At 45.1% G+C, this 14,639-nt stretch overlaps 1 protein-coding gene and 1 pseudogene across 4 annotated transcripts in view; both read left to right on the top strand.

The window, feature by feature from the left end:
• Nucleotides 1–12,528, top strand: part of Lca5l (lebercilin LCA5 like) — a 29,981-nt gene extending 17,453 nt beyond the window's left edge. For all 4 annotated transcript variants that reach the window (XM_070030699.1, XM_070030700.1, XM_070030703.1 and 1 more), the window contains exons 6-9: nucleotides 8,214–8,298; nucleotides 9,469–9,575; nucleotides 9,740–9,854; nucleotides 11,616–12,528. In XM_070030699.1, the coding sequence (XP_069886800.1) occupies nucleotides 8,214–8,298; nucleotides 9,469–9,575; nucleotides 9,740–9,854; nucleotides 11,616–12,322 (1,014 nt within the window). In that variant the 3' untranslated portion in view covers nucleotides 12,323–12,528. The remainder of the gene's footprint in view (nucleotides 1–8,213; nucleotides 8,299–9,468; nucleotides 9,576–9,739; nucleotides 9,855–11,615) is intronic.
• On the top strand, nucleotides 1,785–6,012 carry LOC138832542 (large ribosomal subunit protein eL8-like; annotated as a pseudogene).
• Nucleotides 12,529–14,639: the final 2,111 nt, after the last annotated feature.

Here is a 14,639-nt window from a genome sequence, read left to right as displayed (position 1 = left end):
ATCTCAGCCTCCTGAGTAGATAGGATTACAGGCGTGAGCCACCAGCACCCTGGCTTTAAAGCATTTTTAAACCACAACTGTAATAAGATTTCATTTTACCCCAGTTAGAATATTTTTTTCTGAAAACAATAAGAAGATAACAGGTGCTGTCAAAATATGATGAAAGGCAGGTGCCAAGCGGCTCCTATCTGTAATTCTAACTACTCAGGATTCGAGATCTGAGGATCACAGAAGCCAACCTAGGCAGGAAAGTCTGCAAGATTCTTATCTCCAATTAACCACCAGAAAATCAAGAGTGGTGCTGTAGCTCAAAGTGGTAGAGCACTGGCTGTGAGCTGGGGGAAAAAAGCTCAGGGATGGCATCCAGGCCCTGAGTTCAAGCCCCAGGACCAGTACCAAAAAAAAAAAAAAAAAGTAAAGGAAAAGTTACCCTTATGAGCTGTTGGTAGAGATGTAAACCAATGCAGCCACAAAAAAAAAAAATCAGTGTGCAGTTCCACCAAAAAGCAAAAACAGCACTTCCCAGGGCTAGAGGAGTGGCCCATGTATTAGAACATCTGTATAGCAAGCACAAGGTTCAAAGTTAATGAGAGAAAGAGAGAGAGAATGCTCCCATATAATCCTGCAGTCCCTCTCCTGAGTACATGAAGGAAATGAAGTCAGCATATGATGTTTACTACAGCATTATTTACAACAGCCAAGCTATGAAATCATATAATATATGCTTATCAATCAATGAATGGATAAACAAATTATGGACGTATATACATAATGGAGTATTATTTAGTCATAATGAAGACAGAAGCCCTGTCATTACAGGCTAATGGATGGAACTAGAGAACGTGTATGAAGTAGAATAAGGCAGACACAGAAACCTAAGTGTCACATGTTTTATCTCATATGTGGAAACTAAAAATAAATAACCTGAAAAGTTGAAGAGCAAACAGTAGCTTCTGGGAAAAGAGAATCCAGGGGGAGGAAAATAGGGTGTAGAAAGGGTAGAAGAAAGCGGGGTAGGAATGATTAACGTATGATTAATGCATATATAGAAATATCACGGTAAATCTGATTTATATAATTAAGAGTGGTCAGTAGCTATGATTGAAAATTTAATTAATTAAAAACAAACTAGAAAGATGTTTTGAGCCTCAAGCTATAAGTCTTTTTTTTTTTTTTTTTTTTTTTTTTTTTTTTTTGTCGGTCATGGGCTTGAACTCTGGGCCTGGGCGCTGTCCCTCAGCTCTTCAGCTCAAGGCGAGAGCTCTACCACTTGAGCTACAGCGCCACTTCCTGTTTTCTGGTGGTTTATTGGAGATAGGAGTCTCATGGTCTCTCCTGCCCGGGCTGGCTTTGAGCCACGATCCTCAGATCTCAGCCTCCTGAGTAGCTAGGATTACAGGCGTGAGCCACCAGCGCCCGGCTTCAAGCTATAAGTCTTAAGTTTGAAAACTCTCAAATAAAGGAAAAGAAACATTTCTTTTTGGCCTCTCCTACATAAACTATTTGTTAAAGGAACCAAACAGTGTGAAGTGGTTTTAGGCTCCTTGTGAAAGCAGTCCAGTTAAATGAAGAAGGGAGCAGGCAGGACCTCAGTTGAATTAGCAGTTCTAATCAATGAGGGTATTGATGACACAGCACTAGCTAGCAGTGCATGAGAACCGTCCACAGCATCGGACAGCAGGGAGTCCAGCTTGCTGCAACCCCATTCTACAACATAAACAGCAAAGCAGAAAAATAGAAAAGCTGGTGTGGGAAGCTATGAATTAAACATCATTAAAAGAGTAGTCACTCTCTCCAGCCACCCAAGATGCCAAAAGGAAAGAAGGCCAAGGGGGAGATGGTGGCCCCGGCCCCTGCTATCGTGAAAAAGCAGGAGGCCAAGGAGGTAGTAAATCTGCTGTTTGAAAAACAGCCTAAAAACTTTGGCATTAGCCGGGCACTGGTGGCTCACGCCTGTAATCCTAGTTACTCAGGAGGCTGAGATCTGAGGATCACGGTTCAAAGCCAGCCCGGGCAAGAAAAGTTCATGAAACGCTTTATCTCCAATAAACCACCAGAAAACCAGAAGTGGCGCTGTAGCTCAAGTGGTAGAGCGCCAGCCTTGAGCTGAAGAGCTGAGGGACAGCGCCCAGGCCCACAGTTCAAGCCCCACGACCAAAAAAAAAAAAAAAAAATTGGCATTGGACAGGACATCCAGTCCAAAAGAAATCTCACCCATTTTGTCAAACGGCCCCACTGTATCTGCCTGCAGCGGCAAAGGACAAGCCTCTACCAGGGCTGAAAGTTCCTCCTGCAATGAACCAGTTTACCCAGGCCTTGGACAGCCAGACAGTGACACAGCTACTCAAGCTGGCCCACAAGTACAGGCCAGAGAAGAAGCCGAGACTGTTGGCTTGAGCTGAGAAGAAAGCTGCTGGCAAAGGAGACGTCCCCACTAAGAGACCTCCAATCCTTTGAGCAGGGGTTAACACGGTTACTACTTTGGTGGAGAACAAGAAGGCTCAGCTCATGGTGATCGTACATGACGTGGACCCCATCGGCTGATTGTAATCCTGCCTGCCCTGTGCCAGAGATGAATGCTCCTTACTGCCTCAAGGGGGAGGCCAAGCCAGGGCGCCTCCTCCACAGGAAAACATGCACCACCGTTGCCTTCACCCAGGTTAACTCAGAAGACAAAGGATCTCTGGTGAAGCTGGGGGAGGCTATCAGGACCAATGACAGATATGATGAGATCCATCGGCACTGGGGAGGCAGTGTCCTGAGTCCAAAATCTGCGATTCTGATTGCCAGGCTGGAAAAGGTAAAGGCTAAGGAGCTGGCCACTGAGCTGGGTAAGTGTGCAATGCTGATTTCTCTGTACATGAAGATAAAACTGTCCTTCCTCAAAAAAAAAAAATTAAAAATAGGGGCTGGGAAGGTGACTCAGTGGTAGAGCGCTTGCCTTGCATGCCTGAGGCCCTGAGTTCGATTCCTCAGTACCACATAAGCAAAAAGAAAAAAAAAGCCGGAAGTGGCACTGTGGCTCAAGTGGTATAGTGCTAGCCTTGAGCTGAAGAGCTGAGGGACAGCGCCCAGGCCCAGAGTTCAGGCCCCACGATCGGACCCAAAAAAAATAAAAATAAAATAAATGGCATTTCATCAAATTAGAAAGCTTCTGCACCACAAAGGAAACAATTACCAGAATCAAGAGACAACCTACAAGAGTGCAGGCATAATTCAAGTGGTACAATTGCCTAGCAAGCATTAATCCCTAAGTTTAAACTCCAGTACCATTAAAAAAGAGAAACTAACAGATAACCTACAGAATGGAAGAAGATCTCTGCCAGCTATTTGTCAGTTAAAGGATTCATATCCAGGATAATATATAAAGGAGCTCCAAAAATTAAAACATCAAAAGAAGAAATAATCCAGTCAGCTGGCAATCACCAAGAGAATGAAAAGCAAGTGCTGATGAGGAAGGTGGAGGGGGGACCCTTTCTACAGTTAGTGGGAGTGCAAATTGATAAAGCCAATACAGAAATCATATGGTGATTCCTTAAAAAGCAAAAGACTCTTCTATGCCCCTCCTGACCTATTTCAGACAGAATGTAAGTCACATTCAATCAAGACACCTGAACATGCATGTTGATAGCACTGTTCACAATGGCCAAACTGTGGAATCAAGTCAACCTAGGATCCCACCAACCAGTGCACAGATTAATAAAATAAAGAAGAGTAGACTTGCGGCATTTGCAGGAAAAATGGAGAGAACTAGGAATGACCTTGTTAAATGAAATATGTCAGACCAAGAAAGACAAATATCGCATGTATGTGCTCTCTTCTCTCTCTCTCTCTATGTCAAATCTAGACCTTTTTTTAAAAAATAAGTGCAAAATGTCAGAGTGACAATTTGGGGTGGGAAGCAGCATGGAGGGGAGCAAAACATATCTTAAGAACTTTCTAACTGTGTGGAATAACATTATGAAATCCATCAAAAGTTGATTTAAAAAGAGAACAGGAGTCGAGCACTGGTGGCTCACACCTATAATCCTAGCTACTCAGGAGGCTGAGATCTGAGGATCACAGTTCAAAGCCAGCCCAGGCAAGGAAAGTCCATGAGACTCTTATCTCCAATTAACCACCAGAAAACTGGAAGTGGCGCTGTGGCTCAAGTGGTAGAGTGCTAGCCTTGAGCTGAAGAGCTCAGGGACAGCACCCAGACCCAGAACTGACCCAAAAGAGAGATGTGGGGGAGGAGGAGGGAGAAGGAGAGAGAGGGAAGAAAGCAAGAATTTTAGGGTGATGGAGGGACCTGACTTCAGCCATCACAATGCACAAAGTGCACAGGTAAACACCTAGAGAGGTGGCCATAGGAACATGGAAGAACACCCAGCTCAGCTCTGAAGAGGTGAACAAAAGAATCAAGCAGAGCCTTGGGGCAGCAGAGCGGCGGTCCCTAACTCGCCTGCCTTCATGACCACGTGACCATGGCCGTCAGGATGGCCCCTGGGTCTGACAGACTCAACACATACCACCATACTCACCACCGCGGGGAGGAGAGCAGCAGCCAGCAGAGGCTAAGAAAAGCAGGCACTGCTCACTCTGACCCTTGACTTCCTTCCCTCCTACCTGCCCCAGGAAAATACCAGTCAAGGACACTAAAAGGAAATAAATAATAGCAAGGAGAATCAGGGTGTGTGATCCACAAACAATGGAAATATTTCCTAAGAAAGTAGATGGGTGCATCAGTATGAATGTCATGGAGCAGAGGCCCCAGCAGGAGGCGTCAGAGGGGCCTTGGCCTGTAGAAGGCAGGCTTCTGTCTAAAGGAAGAGGGCTGAGAACAGGCCCTCCTGTCACCTGCCCCACCATTCCTCCACAGGATCACCAGGAAAAACCCAAGGTACCTCAACACTTTGCTTGAGAGAAAGAGGGCTCTGGGTAGAAAGGCTGGCATCCCAGAGCAGATGCCCACAGAGCACATTCTAGGAACGAGGGTAACTGGGCTCAAAGGGAAGCCGGCCAGATAGTCCCTGAGGGACCCAGAGCCAGGTGCCTTCCTCTTCAGAGAGAAGCACCCAGATCTCTGAAGACCAGCAGCATGGAATAAGAAAGCACAAAAGGATAGATGGTCTGGTGTTGAATTTGGCATCCCAGGAGAGAAGACTGTACCCATAACAACATATTTTGACATTATGAGGATGGAAAATTCAGAAGCCAAAATGCATTAAAGCATTAAAATTGAAGGGCTCAAAGGCAGAAGGCATGGATGGGCTGGGAAGGTGGCTCACTGGTAGAGTGCTTGCTTTGCATGCATGAGGCCCTGGGTTCCATTCCTTAGTACCACATAAGCAGAAAAAGCTAGAAGTGCTGCTGTGGCTCAAGTGGTGGAGTGCTAGCCTTGAGCTGAAGAGCTGAGGGACAGTGCCCAGGCTCAGAGTTCAGGCCCCATGACTGCAGAAAAACAAAAGGCAGAAGGCAGAGAAGCCCTGGAGGATTTGGAAGGCTACAGTCAGTAAGTAAATCTCTCTAACAAAGAACTGGAGGAAAGAGAATATGTTACACAGCTACTGTAAAATAACCAGGTGTCATTTTTCCAAATGTATAACCTATCACTGGCCCTCGGCTGCCTGCCAGTCTCCCACCAGTCACCTCACCTGGGTCAGTGAGGTTGTCCGATAGTTGTCCCCAAGGTCATCCCTTGTAAAGGAGCAGAAACTTCCAGGATATCTTATAAAACTAGACTCTTCCTCTTCCTCTGCATTAAAAAAAAATACTTCCAAACATCAGTACTTCAGAAGTTACTCAAAAAAAAAATATGTGTTCACACAGCTCTATAGTACTGTCAGGGCTTACCAGGGATGGCCAGAGTCTGATGTGTTGGGGCAGTTGGGAGGTCGCCCCCAGATTCTCTGGAGTCTCCCCTGTACACCTGTAGTGCAGTAGCGGAGATCTGCCATCTGTTAAGCCTTAGCGGCTTCTCCATGTGGAACAAGCTTCCCCTCACCTTGCTGGCTGGTTCCAAGGGCAAGAATGGAGAAAGAAAAATGGGTAGGAGGGAGCAAGAGATGCAGGGAGGGAGGGAGGGAGGGAGACAGGGAGGGAGGGAGGGAGGGAGAGAAGGAAAGGGGAGATGGAGGTGAGAGGACAGGCGGAAGCCATGTGTCCCTTTACCACCTAGCCCTGTCACACAGCATCGGTCCTCAGCTCCTTGCATGTGCCCACGCAACCCGAGGCAGGAGGTCTGGAAATAAGGCCGTGGCAATCTTAAGAAAACACTTCCATCTGTTGTTATTGTTTGGGCTTAGGAAGAGGCTTTGGCCCCAACAATGAGAACATCTATTTCTTAACCTTGATCCTGCCTTCCTTTGGTGCTAGTACTGGGGCTTGAACTGAGGACCCGGGCACAGGCCTTTTCACTCAAGGCCAGGGCTCTACCACTTAAGCCACAGCTCTACTTCTGACTTTTTGCTGGTTGGAGCCAAGAATCTCAGACTTTCCTGCCCAGGCTGGCTTTGAACCATGATCCTCAGATCTTTGCTAAGATTACAGGCATGAGCCACCAGCATCTGGCAATCTTATTTTCAAGGTCATGACCACCTGCATATCTCAACCACATAAGTATCCTAGATGGTGACCTAAAATCTCTGCCTTAGACTTAGGGAGCCAGCTAGGTCACAGGTACCCAACTCAAACCTCTGCTGCAAGCCAGGACTGACCTGTCCATCCCCAGCCATCACTGCCATACACCAGCCATTGCTCTCCACCATTGGCCTCCTGATGCATGCTGCAGCTGAGCTTTAGGCCACCCTCTGGGGACCCAGACCAGCCCAGCAGATGGGACTGAACAGGCCACATCATCATTCTAAAACCCTTTGTTCAGTATACCTCCAACTCAGCACCATAACCCAGAAAGCACTTGTTCGTCTTCCATCTGGCAGTTTCTGGACAAGGTTTTACCACGATGAGAAGGGAAGAGGACCACAGCATTTCTGCTTCTTTTTTTTTTTTTTTTTTGTCGGTCGTGGGGCTTGAACTCTGGGCCTGGGCGCTGTCCCTCAGCTCTTCAGCTCAAGGCGAGCACTCTACCACTTGAGCTACAGCGCCACTTCCGGTTTTCTGGTGGTTTATTGGAGATAGGAGTCTCACGGTCTTTCCTGCCCGGGCTGGCTTTGAACCATGATCCTCAGATCTCAGCCTCCTGAGTAGCTAGGATTACAGGCGTGAGCCACCAGCGCATTTCTGCTTCTTAAACTCTAGAAAACACTCCTGTGCCTGTTCTGGTCAAATGACTGTGATTAAATGAGCTCAAAACCTATACTGCTGCCCAGACCTACAACAGTCTCTTCTGAGTCTATATCCTCAAAGCCATTACTTCCTAATGTGCCTCGTCTCTAGGTCAGCTGGGGAATGAAGCTGGAGAAACAGCCTCACGGTCTTGAGTCCACTGCACTCATCAGGCTTGCCCACAGATGTAGGGGTAAGAAAGGAACATGGAGTAGCTAATCACCCCAGCAAGTTAGTTTCCAAACTTGTTTTGCCATGACCTAAGGAAGTCAGTGTTGAGATTTAAAAGGGAGCAGCCATGTCCTGTGCTCAGCCAGTGTGTAAACACAGCAGAAGTGCTGTGCTGCAGAAGTTCTGTCCACAAACACACACACCACCTCACGAAACAGGTGGCTCCTGGGCATCACAACCTGGCCAGTGGGACTGAGGACTGAACTTTTTATTTTTTTGTCAGGCGTAGGTCCTGAACTCTGGGCCTGGGCGCTGCCCCTGAGCTTTTCAGCTCAAGAAGAGTGCTCTACCACTTGAGCCACAGTACCACTTCCTGCTTTTTCTCTTGAATCAAACCCAGGGCCTCATGCATCTGAGGCAAGCACTCTACGACTGAGCCACCTTCCCAGCCCCTGAGAACTGTATTTTAATGTTTTCTCTTTAATGAATTTCAATGGTGAAATGCAGTTAGTGACAGAGCAGCAGCCCAGGGCACCAAACGCACAGTGAAGGCACGCAGCTGCCTGGCACAGCAGGATGGTCTCCTCACAGGTGTCACTATCATCACAAACTGGCACGTCCCGTTGCCAGCAGTGTACGTGATTCAGCCATTCCTGTTTCCTATTAGAACTTACAGATTTCATTTAACACACACTGAATTTGCTTGCTTTATATTTTTAATCAAGATTAATAAAACTGAAATATTCATAGAAAATTGATGTTTCAATTCTTTTTAGGAGAAAGAGCGTGAGCTTGAAATTAAAAATATCTATACTAATCGGATACTTAAAAACTTACATGAAAAAGAAGATTACCCAAAAGGTATGTTAGTTACTTCTGCTCAAAATCTATGGTTGGGCCCAGTCTCTTACTTCAGGTAGCATGAGGCTGCTTGAAGGAAAGTGTCTGCTCCACACTGAACTTTCCAATTCTTGAAAACGAACTTCTTTGGAGTTTTACTTTACTTCCATGAGATGCAGTTGGTTGGGCTTTGGCCCCCGCTCACCGCCTGTAACCTGCACTGTCTGGGATGGAGGTGACATCTCCTGGAAAGGGCAGGGTAGGGGGGCTCCCCATGGCCTTCACATTCCACACCCCACTCTCCCCTCCGGCCTGAACCACCATAAGCTCTCACTGTTCTAGAACTTCACTCTGTCGCTCACAGCACACAGCACTCCTCTGTAGCAGCCTGCTTTGGTTCAGCAGTGTGGCAAGGGCAGGGTACCGTTTAAATGCCACATGATGCTGCTCCCCCTTCTCTTCCGGCATGGCCGGCAAGCATCAGTTTCTGCTCAAAGTGACTACGGGAACCACCTGCTCCACCGGCAGCCATCACAGGCTCCCCTCACAGGCAGCCGCTTCCCACGTGCCTTCCTTGCTTGCTCTGGCTTAAAATACAGAATAACAGCCCAGGAGAGAGGGGTGTGTCAACCATGGGGCCTTTAAACAAGAGTATTTCAAGGACAGTGAGGAAAGGTGAATGGCCGTCGCTGGCCTCTTTGTGTGGAGGGCAGCTTGCCATCAGTAGCAGCTGTCCTTAACACTGGATAGTGTGACCCCACTCACCTGTGACCACACATCACCTGTGTGACCCCACATCACCTCAGTGTGATCCCATCACCTTTGTGTGACCCCATATCACTTCTGTGTGACCCCATATCACCTCCGTATGACCCCATCAACTTTCTGACCATCACCTGACCATCACCAGTGTAACCCGTTACTTCTGTTATCTGTCACCTCAATGTGACCCTTATCATCTTAGTGTAACCCCATCACCTCTGTGTGACCCCATCACCTCTATGTGACCCTTCACCTCTTTAGTCCAAAATGAGACCAAAATGGAGATGATAGGAAAAAAAAAGAAGGGGAATCTATCAGACGTTTCACAAATATTAAATGTCTACATCACATACTTCAAATGTTATTTTACACTTAAAAATGGCTTCCATTTGTAAAATCTTTCTCATACATAATCTTCCAATTCTATAGCTTCTTCTACAAAATCAGTCCAAGCAGACAGAAAAAGCTTGTCATTTACAATTATGAGACACAAAGAAACTCAAAAATCAGATGACTTTCCACCTTTGAAAACTAAGGTAAGACAGACCTGAAACCTCAGTGTCTAATTACACATCTTACTTAACACAAATAGAGTATGCTGTAATCATTTGTTCTATGTAAAAAGTATTTGTATTCATTAGAATATAATACAATTGTCTAGATCACCAAAAACATATCTTTCACTGCTTTTCTGTTACAGAGTAAAAAGACAAGAAACACTGATCATAAAGAAAAATCAGCTGAAATAAACTGTGAAATTCCTCCAGTTATCAGTAAACTACCAAGACTAGAGGAATCTAAAAGGAAATATGAAGGTAACTGGGGTTTGTTTTTTTGTTGTTTCTTTTGGGTAGTACTAGGGTTTGAACCTGTCTTCTCATTTACTGAACAAGCACTCTACCATCTGAGCCACAGCCCTAGCCTTCCACTGCTTTATACTTCAGATAGCCTCCCCTACGCCTAACCCGGGGCCAACTTTAAACTATGATCCTCCCTTCCAAATAGCTGGAATTATGAAAATACAGAACTGTGCTTGGCTTGTTAGCTGACACTAGGTCTATAATTTTTTTCCCAGGCTGACTTCAAACTCAAGTCTTCCTGATTCCTACTTCCTTCGTAGCTTGGATTATTGGTGTATGCCACCGTACCCCTGCTAAAATTTTAACAGCTTTTTAAAGTAAAACATGACTTGGAACAATTTTCTCAAGCTGGGTGTAGCAGTACACACCTGTAAAAGAAATATATAAGAGGAAAAGATTCTCCTTTATTCTTATTGAACCAGTCCCTCCAGCATTGGGCAGACACAGCCCCTTGTGTCCATACTTCATTACTGCCAGTAGAAGCCAGTGAACTCCACCCAGGCCAGACAAGGGCAGCTTCTGAGTGAAAAGCCACAACAATTCCAGAGTTGCTCAGGGCCAGGGGATCAGCCTGCCGAACACGCTGGGCACTAGACCAAGTGCCAGCCAGGCTGGCTGGAAAGCCAAATGGAGCAAAATACCAGCAAGCTGGTAAAAGCCACTGAAAAAGCCACTCTGTCCTATGCGATCTGGGGGACTGATATCCAGCCATACTCACAGGGCTCTGCTTAAATCCATTTCATTCCATTTAGGTGAGACTTAACCCAGAAAGGTATGTGTGCACTTGGCACGTTGTGTGTGAGGATGCACCAGACAGAGGCATGGCTCTGGGAGCTGGGAGACACCCTGTCCCGGTGTCAGGTGTGCTTCTGACCCAGGGGGTTTTCCACAGACCCATGTCTGCATATGCCATGTAACCCAGCCAGCGCCCCCCATGTGCGAGGCTCCGCTCTACTGCTGAGCTATACCCCAAACCAGAAATCCATCTTTTTTTATAGTTATTTGAGATTAAGTGATTACATAAATTTCACAAAGTTCACAGAATTGTGAAATAGTGATACTTACAGTCACAAACACATTCATGAGGCAAATTGTCATTATCGTGGTCTATAAAGTTTGTGAATTCTGAGCTTTGACAATACAACTATTTCTTCCATATCGGGTGATATGCGCATTTCTTCCCTTTTGCTTAGTGTTAGCTGTTCACGTTCCCTCCCATCGCTGCCCTTGAGTTGCTGAGCACGTTTTCATCAATGTCCAGTGCAGCTGATGGGCCCCTCTGTTATGTTTTCCCGTTTCCCTCTGATTCTGTATGCTCCTCCTAGCTTCCCTCAGATGTACGCATACACACACACACACACACACACACACACACACACACACACACACACACACACACACACACACACACACACACACACACACACACACACACACACACACACACACACACACACACACACACACACACCATGTATGTGGTCAACAACATGGAGTCATTTAATAATGATAAGACAAGATGAATGGAGGTCCTTTGTTTCTCAAGTCCTGTTTACTTTGTTGTATCTCCTAGCATTTTGGATTTAACATCCATATATCAGGGAGACTATGTGCCATTTGTCTCTTGGCTTACCTCGCTCAAAATGATTTTTTCTAGTTCCATCCAAGAAATCCATTGATTTTCAGGGCACTAAGTTGTCTATCTTTCTGCTGTAGATTTATCAAAGGCAGAAGAAATGCAAGGACTACTGGAGAACACTAGGAGACATAAAGAGAAAAGGGAAGAGCAAGAAAAGAAAACCATCTTAGAAGAACAAGAACCATCCCCCCCAAGAATTCCAGCACCTCATCCTGAAAGTAGAGGCCATCAGGAAGATGAAGCAGCCAAAGAAAAGCTGTGTTCACAAATGAGTGACAGGGCCGAGGCCCCGGACACATTCGTGGTTCCCAGCACCAAGCTGGTCTTCCGCCACAGGAAGCACTACTCCTTCACAGAGGCCACGGAGAACCTGCACCAGGGCCTCCCCACCTGCCCAGGGCCGGCCTACCCTGGTAGCACACGGTGCCTGGCAGGCGGCCGACACCGCTGCCATGTAGAGGAAATGAGACCAGAGCAGGAGGCCAGCAGCTACGAGACCTCCCCTGCTGCGCCTTCCCGAACCAAGGTAGAAGACACTGCATTCCAAATCAGGAAAAACTGTCTGATGGAAGAACTCTTTGGGTCTGGCTCTGTCTTAAAGCAAGACCAGAGCAGTCCTGTGGCTACAGAGGGCTTGGAGGAGCCCCTGAAAAACAAGGCCTCGCATCACCTACCTCCTGGTCAGGCCTCTGCCAGCAACGCCTTTGGAGACTCAAACGTTACTGTGGTAAACTCCATGAAGGCCTCCTCACCTACAGAAGAGAAAAGAAAAATTATTATGTAAATATAACCAATGCCCTAGGACATTCTGGTGTGGTGTGCGAGCTCCTAGATGCCAGCAATCTCACCATTTCAACACGTGAGAGGGCGTACACATGTATGGGTGTTTCAGTACTTGAACTGTCTTTGGACAATTGTTTTATTTCTAATCTAACAAAAAAATCCACTGTATATTAGTCAATGGTAATATTTTAAATATAAACTTACATCTTTATACTAAAAATGAAATGTGTCTATTCCTTTTAAAGACTGGTTGATTATATAGCTTAGGTAACACTGAATGTTAATGGTCTCAGTTCTCTAAGACACAGAAAAATAGCCAGTTGTATTAAAAACCACTTGCTGCCTACAAGAAATGTCCCCCACTGACAAACAGTGGCCTAGTATGGAAAAAAGATCAAAGTAAACCAACTCTGAAAGGAGGCAGAAGCTATCTATATACATATCTGATAAAAAAAAAGTTTAAAGACTCCAAAAACCTTCATGTCATTTCATAGTGATAAAGGGTTCAATCCATCAAGAAAAAATAACAATTATTAAGTTGTATCTACCAAACATTGGTGTGTTCTAATTTAATTAAACAAACACTCCTGTTCCACAGACCCTAACACAGTGACACAGACTTCAATACACAGCTCTACCATAGGTAGGTCATTCATATATCCCCTCCCTGCCCAAAAATCAAAGAAACTTCAGAATTAACACTGTATACCAAATTGACTAAACATTTGGAGTATTTCAGCAGCAGCTCATGGAACTTCCTCCAAAATAGATCAGATTTTATGACATGAAGCAAGTCTTAACAAATATCAGAAAACCACAAACCACACAGGAATAAAACTAGAAACTAACAACAATAGAAAATACAGGAAAGTTTCAAACATGTAAAGACTGAACAACACACTGTTGAGTGACCACTGGGTCATCAGAGAAATAAGGGGAGGAAATAAAAAGATGCCTAGGATCTATGGAAATGAAAACACAACTTACCAAAGATGGTGCTAAATGTTTCAGCTCTGAGTCCCTGTGTCAAAAGAAAGATATTACCCTGTAAAAGCAATTCAAACTGGACCTAAGATCTAACACTTGGAAAGTACTATAGGGGAACACTGGAAATATAGGCATAGGCATTTATTTCCTGAATAGGACTCCCAACTATCTAGGAAATAAAAACAAGAATGGATGTGAGATTGCATCAATAAGTTCATTTACATTGAAGGAAAGTTGCCAGATCAAGAGACAACCCACAGAAAATCTTTGCCATTTATTTAACAAAAGATTAACAACCTGACAATGTAATGAGCTCCAAAATCACACATCAACAGAAAAAGTTAACTGTAAGTGGATAAATAAACAGGTTAATTATTTGAAAGTACAAATGGCTGATAAATACACCAAGAAATGTTCAACATCTTTTACTATAAAGGAAAGGCAGATCAAAAGTACATGGAGATTCCACCATACTAGTAAGAAGGGAAATAAGAAACCAAGAAATGCTAAGAAGGATGCTGAGAAAAAGGAACCCTCATACACAGCTGGTGGGGAATGTAAATTAGTGCATCCACCATGGAACTCAATATGGAGGTTTCTCAAAAAAACTAAAAATACACCTGTCTTATGAGCCTGCCAAACCACTTCTGGGCATACATCTAAAGGAATATAAGTCAGCATACAATAAGGATACCTGGCTACTCACATTTTTCGTAGCACTGTTCACAACAGCCAAGCTGTGAGATCAGCCCAGGTACCAAATAACTGATAAACTGATAAAGAAAATGTGTTTAGCCGGGCGCTGGTGGCTCACGCCTGTAATCCTAGCTACTCAGGAGGCTGAGATCTGAGGATCATGGTTCAAAGCCAGCCCGGGCAGGAGAGACCATGAGACTCCTATCTCCAATAAACCACTAGAAAACCGGGAGTGGCGCTGTAGCTCAAGTGGTAGAGCTCTCGCCTTGAGCTGAAGAGCTGAGGGACAGCGCCCAGGCCCAGAGTTCAAGCCCCATGACCGACAAAAAAAAAAAAAAATGTGTTTATCTACACAATAGAGTATAATTCATCCATAGAAAAGAAGAATGAAATGACATTATCTGCAAGAAAATGGATCTAGACATCAAGTGAGATAAGCAAGCCAAAATCAAAAGCCATGTATGTATTTTTTTCTTATGTATACATTCTAGATCCAAAATCATGGTGGTAATAGTAAAAAACTAGACTGGGGGACAGGAGCCCAGGAGTGGGAGGGAGGGGTGTTGGGGGTGAAGGTCAAAGTATATTACACACACATACACTCCTTGCATAATGAAATTCAACAAGTAGTGTTT

The sequence above is a fragment of the Dipodomys merriami genome, unplaced genomic scaffold, assembly GCF_024711535.1.
Source record: "Dipodomys merriami isolate MVZ:Mamm:240054 unplaced genomic scaffold, mDipMer1.0.p SCAF_2, whole genome shotgun sequence".
In the NCBI taxonomy this organism is placed as follows: domain Eukaryota; kingdom Metazoa; phylum Chordata; class Mammalia; order Rodentia; family Heteromyidae; genus Dipodomys; species Dipodomys merriami.
This window is presented reverse-complemented; position numbering and strand designations above follow the sequence as displayed.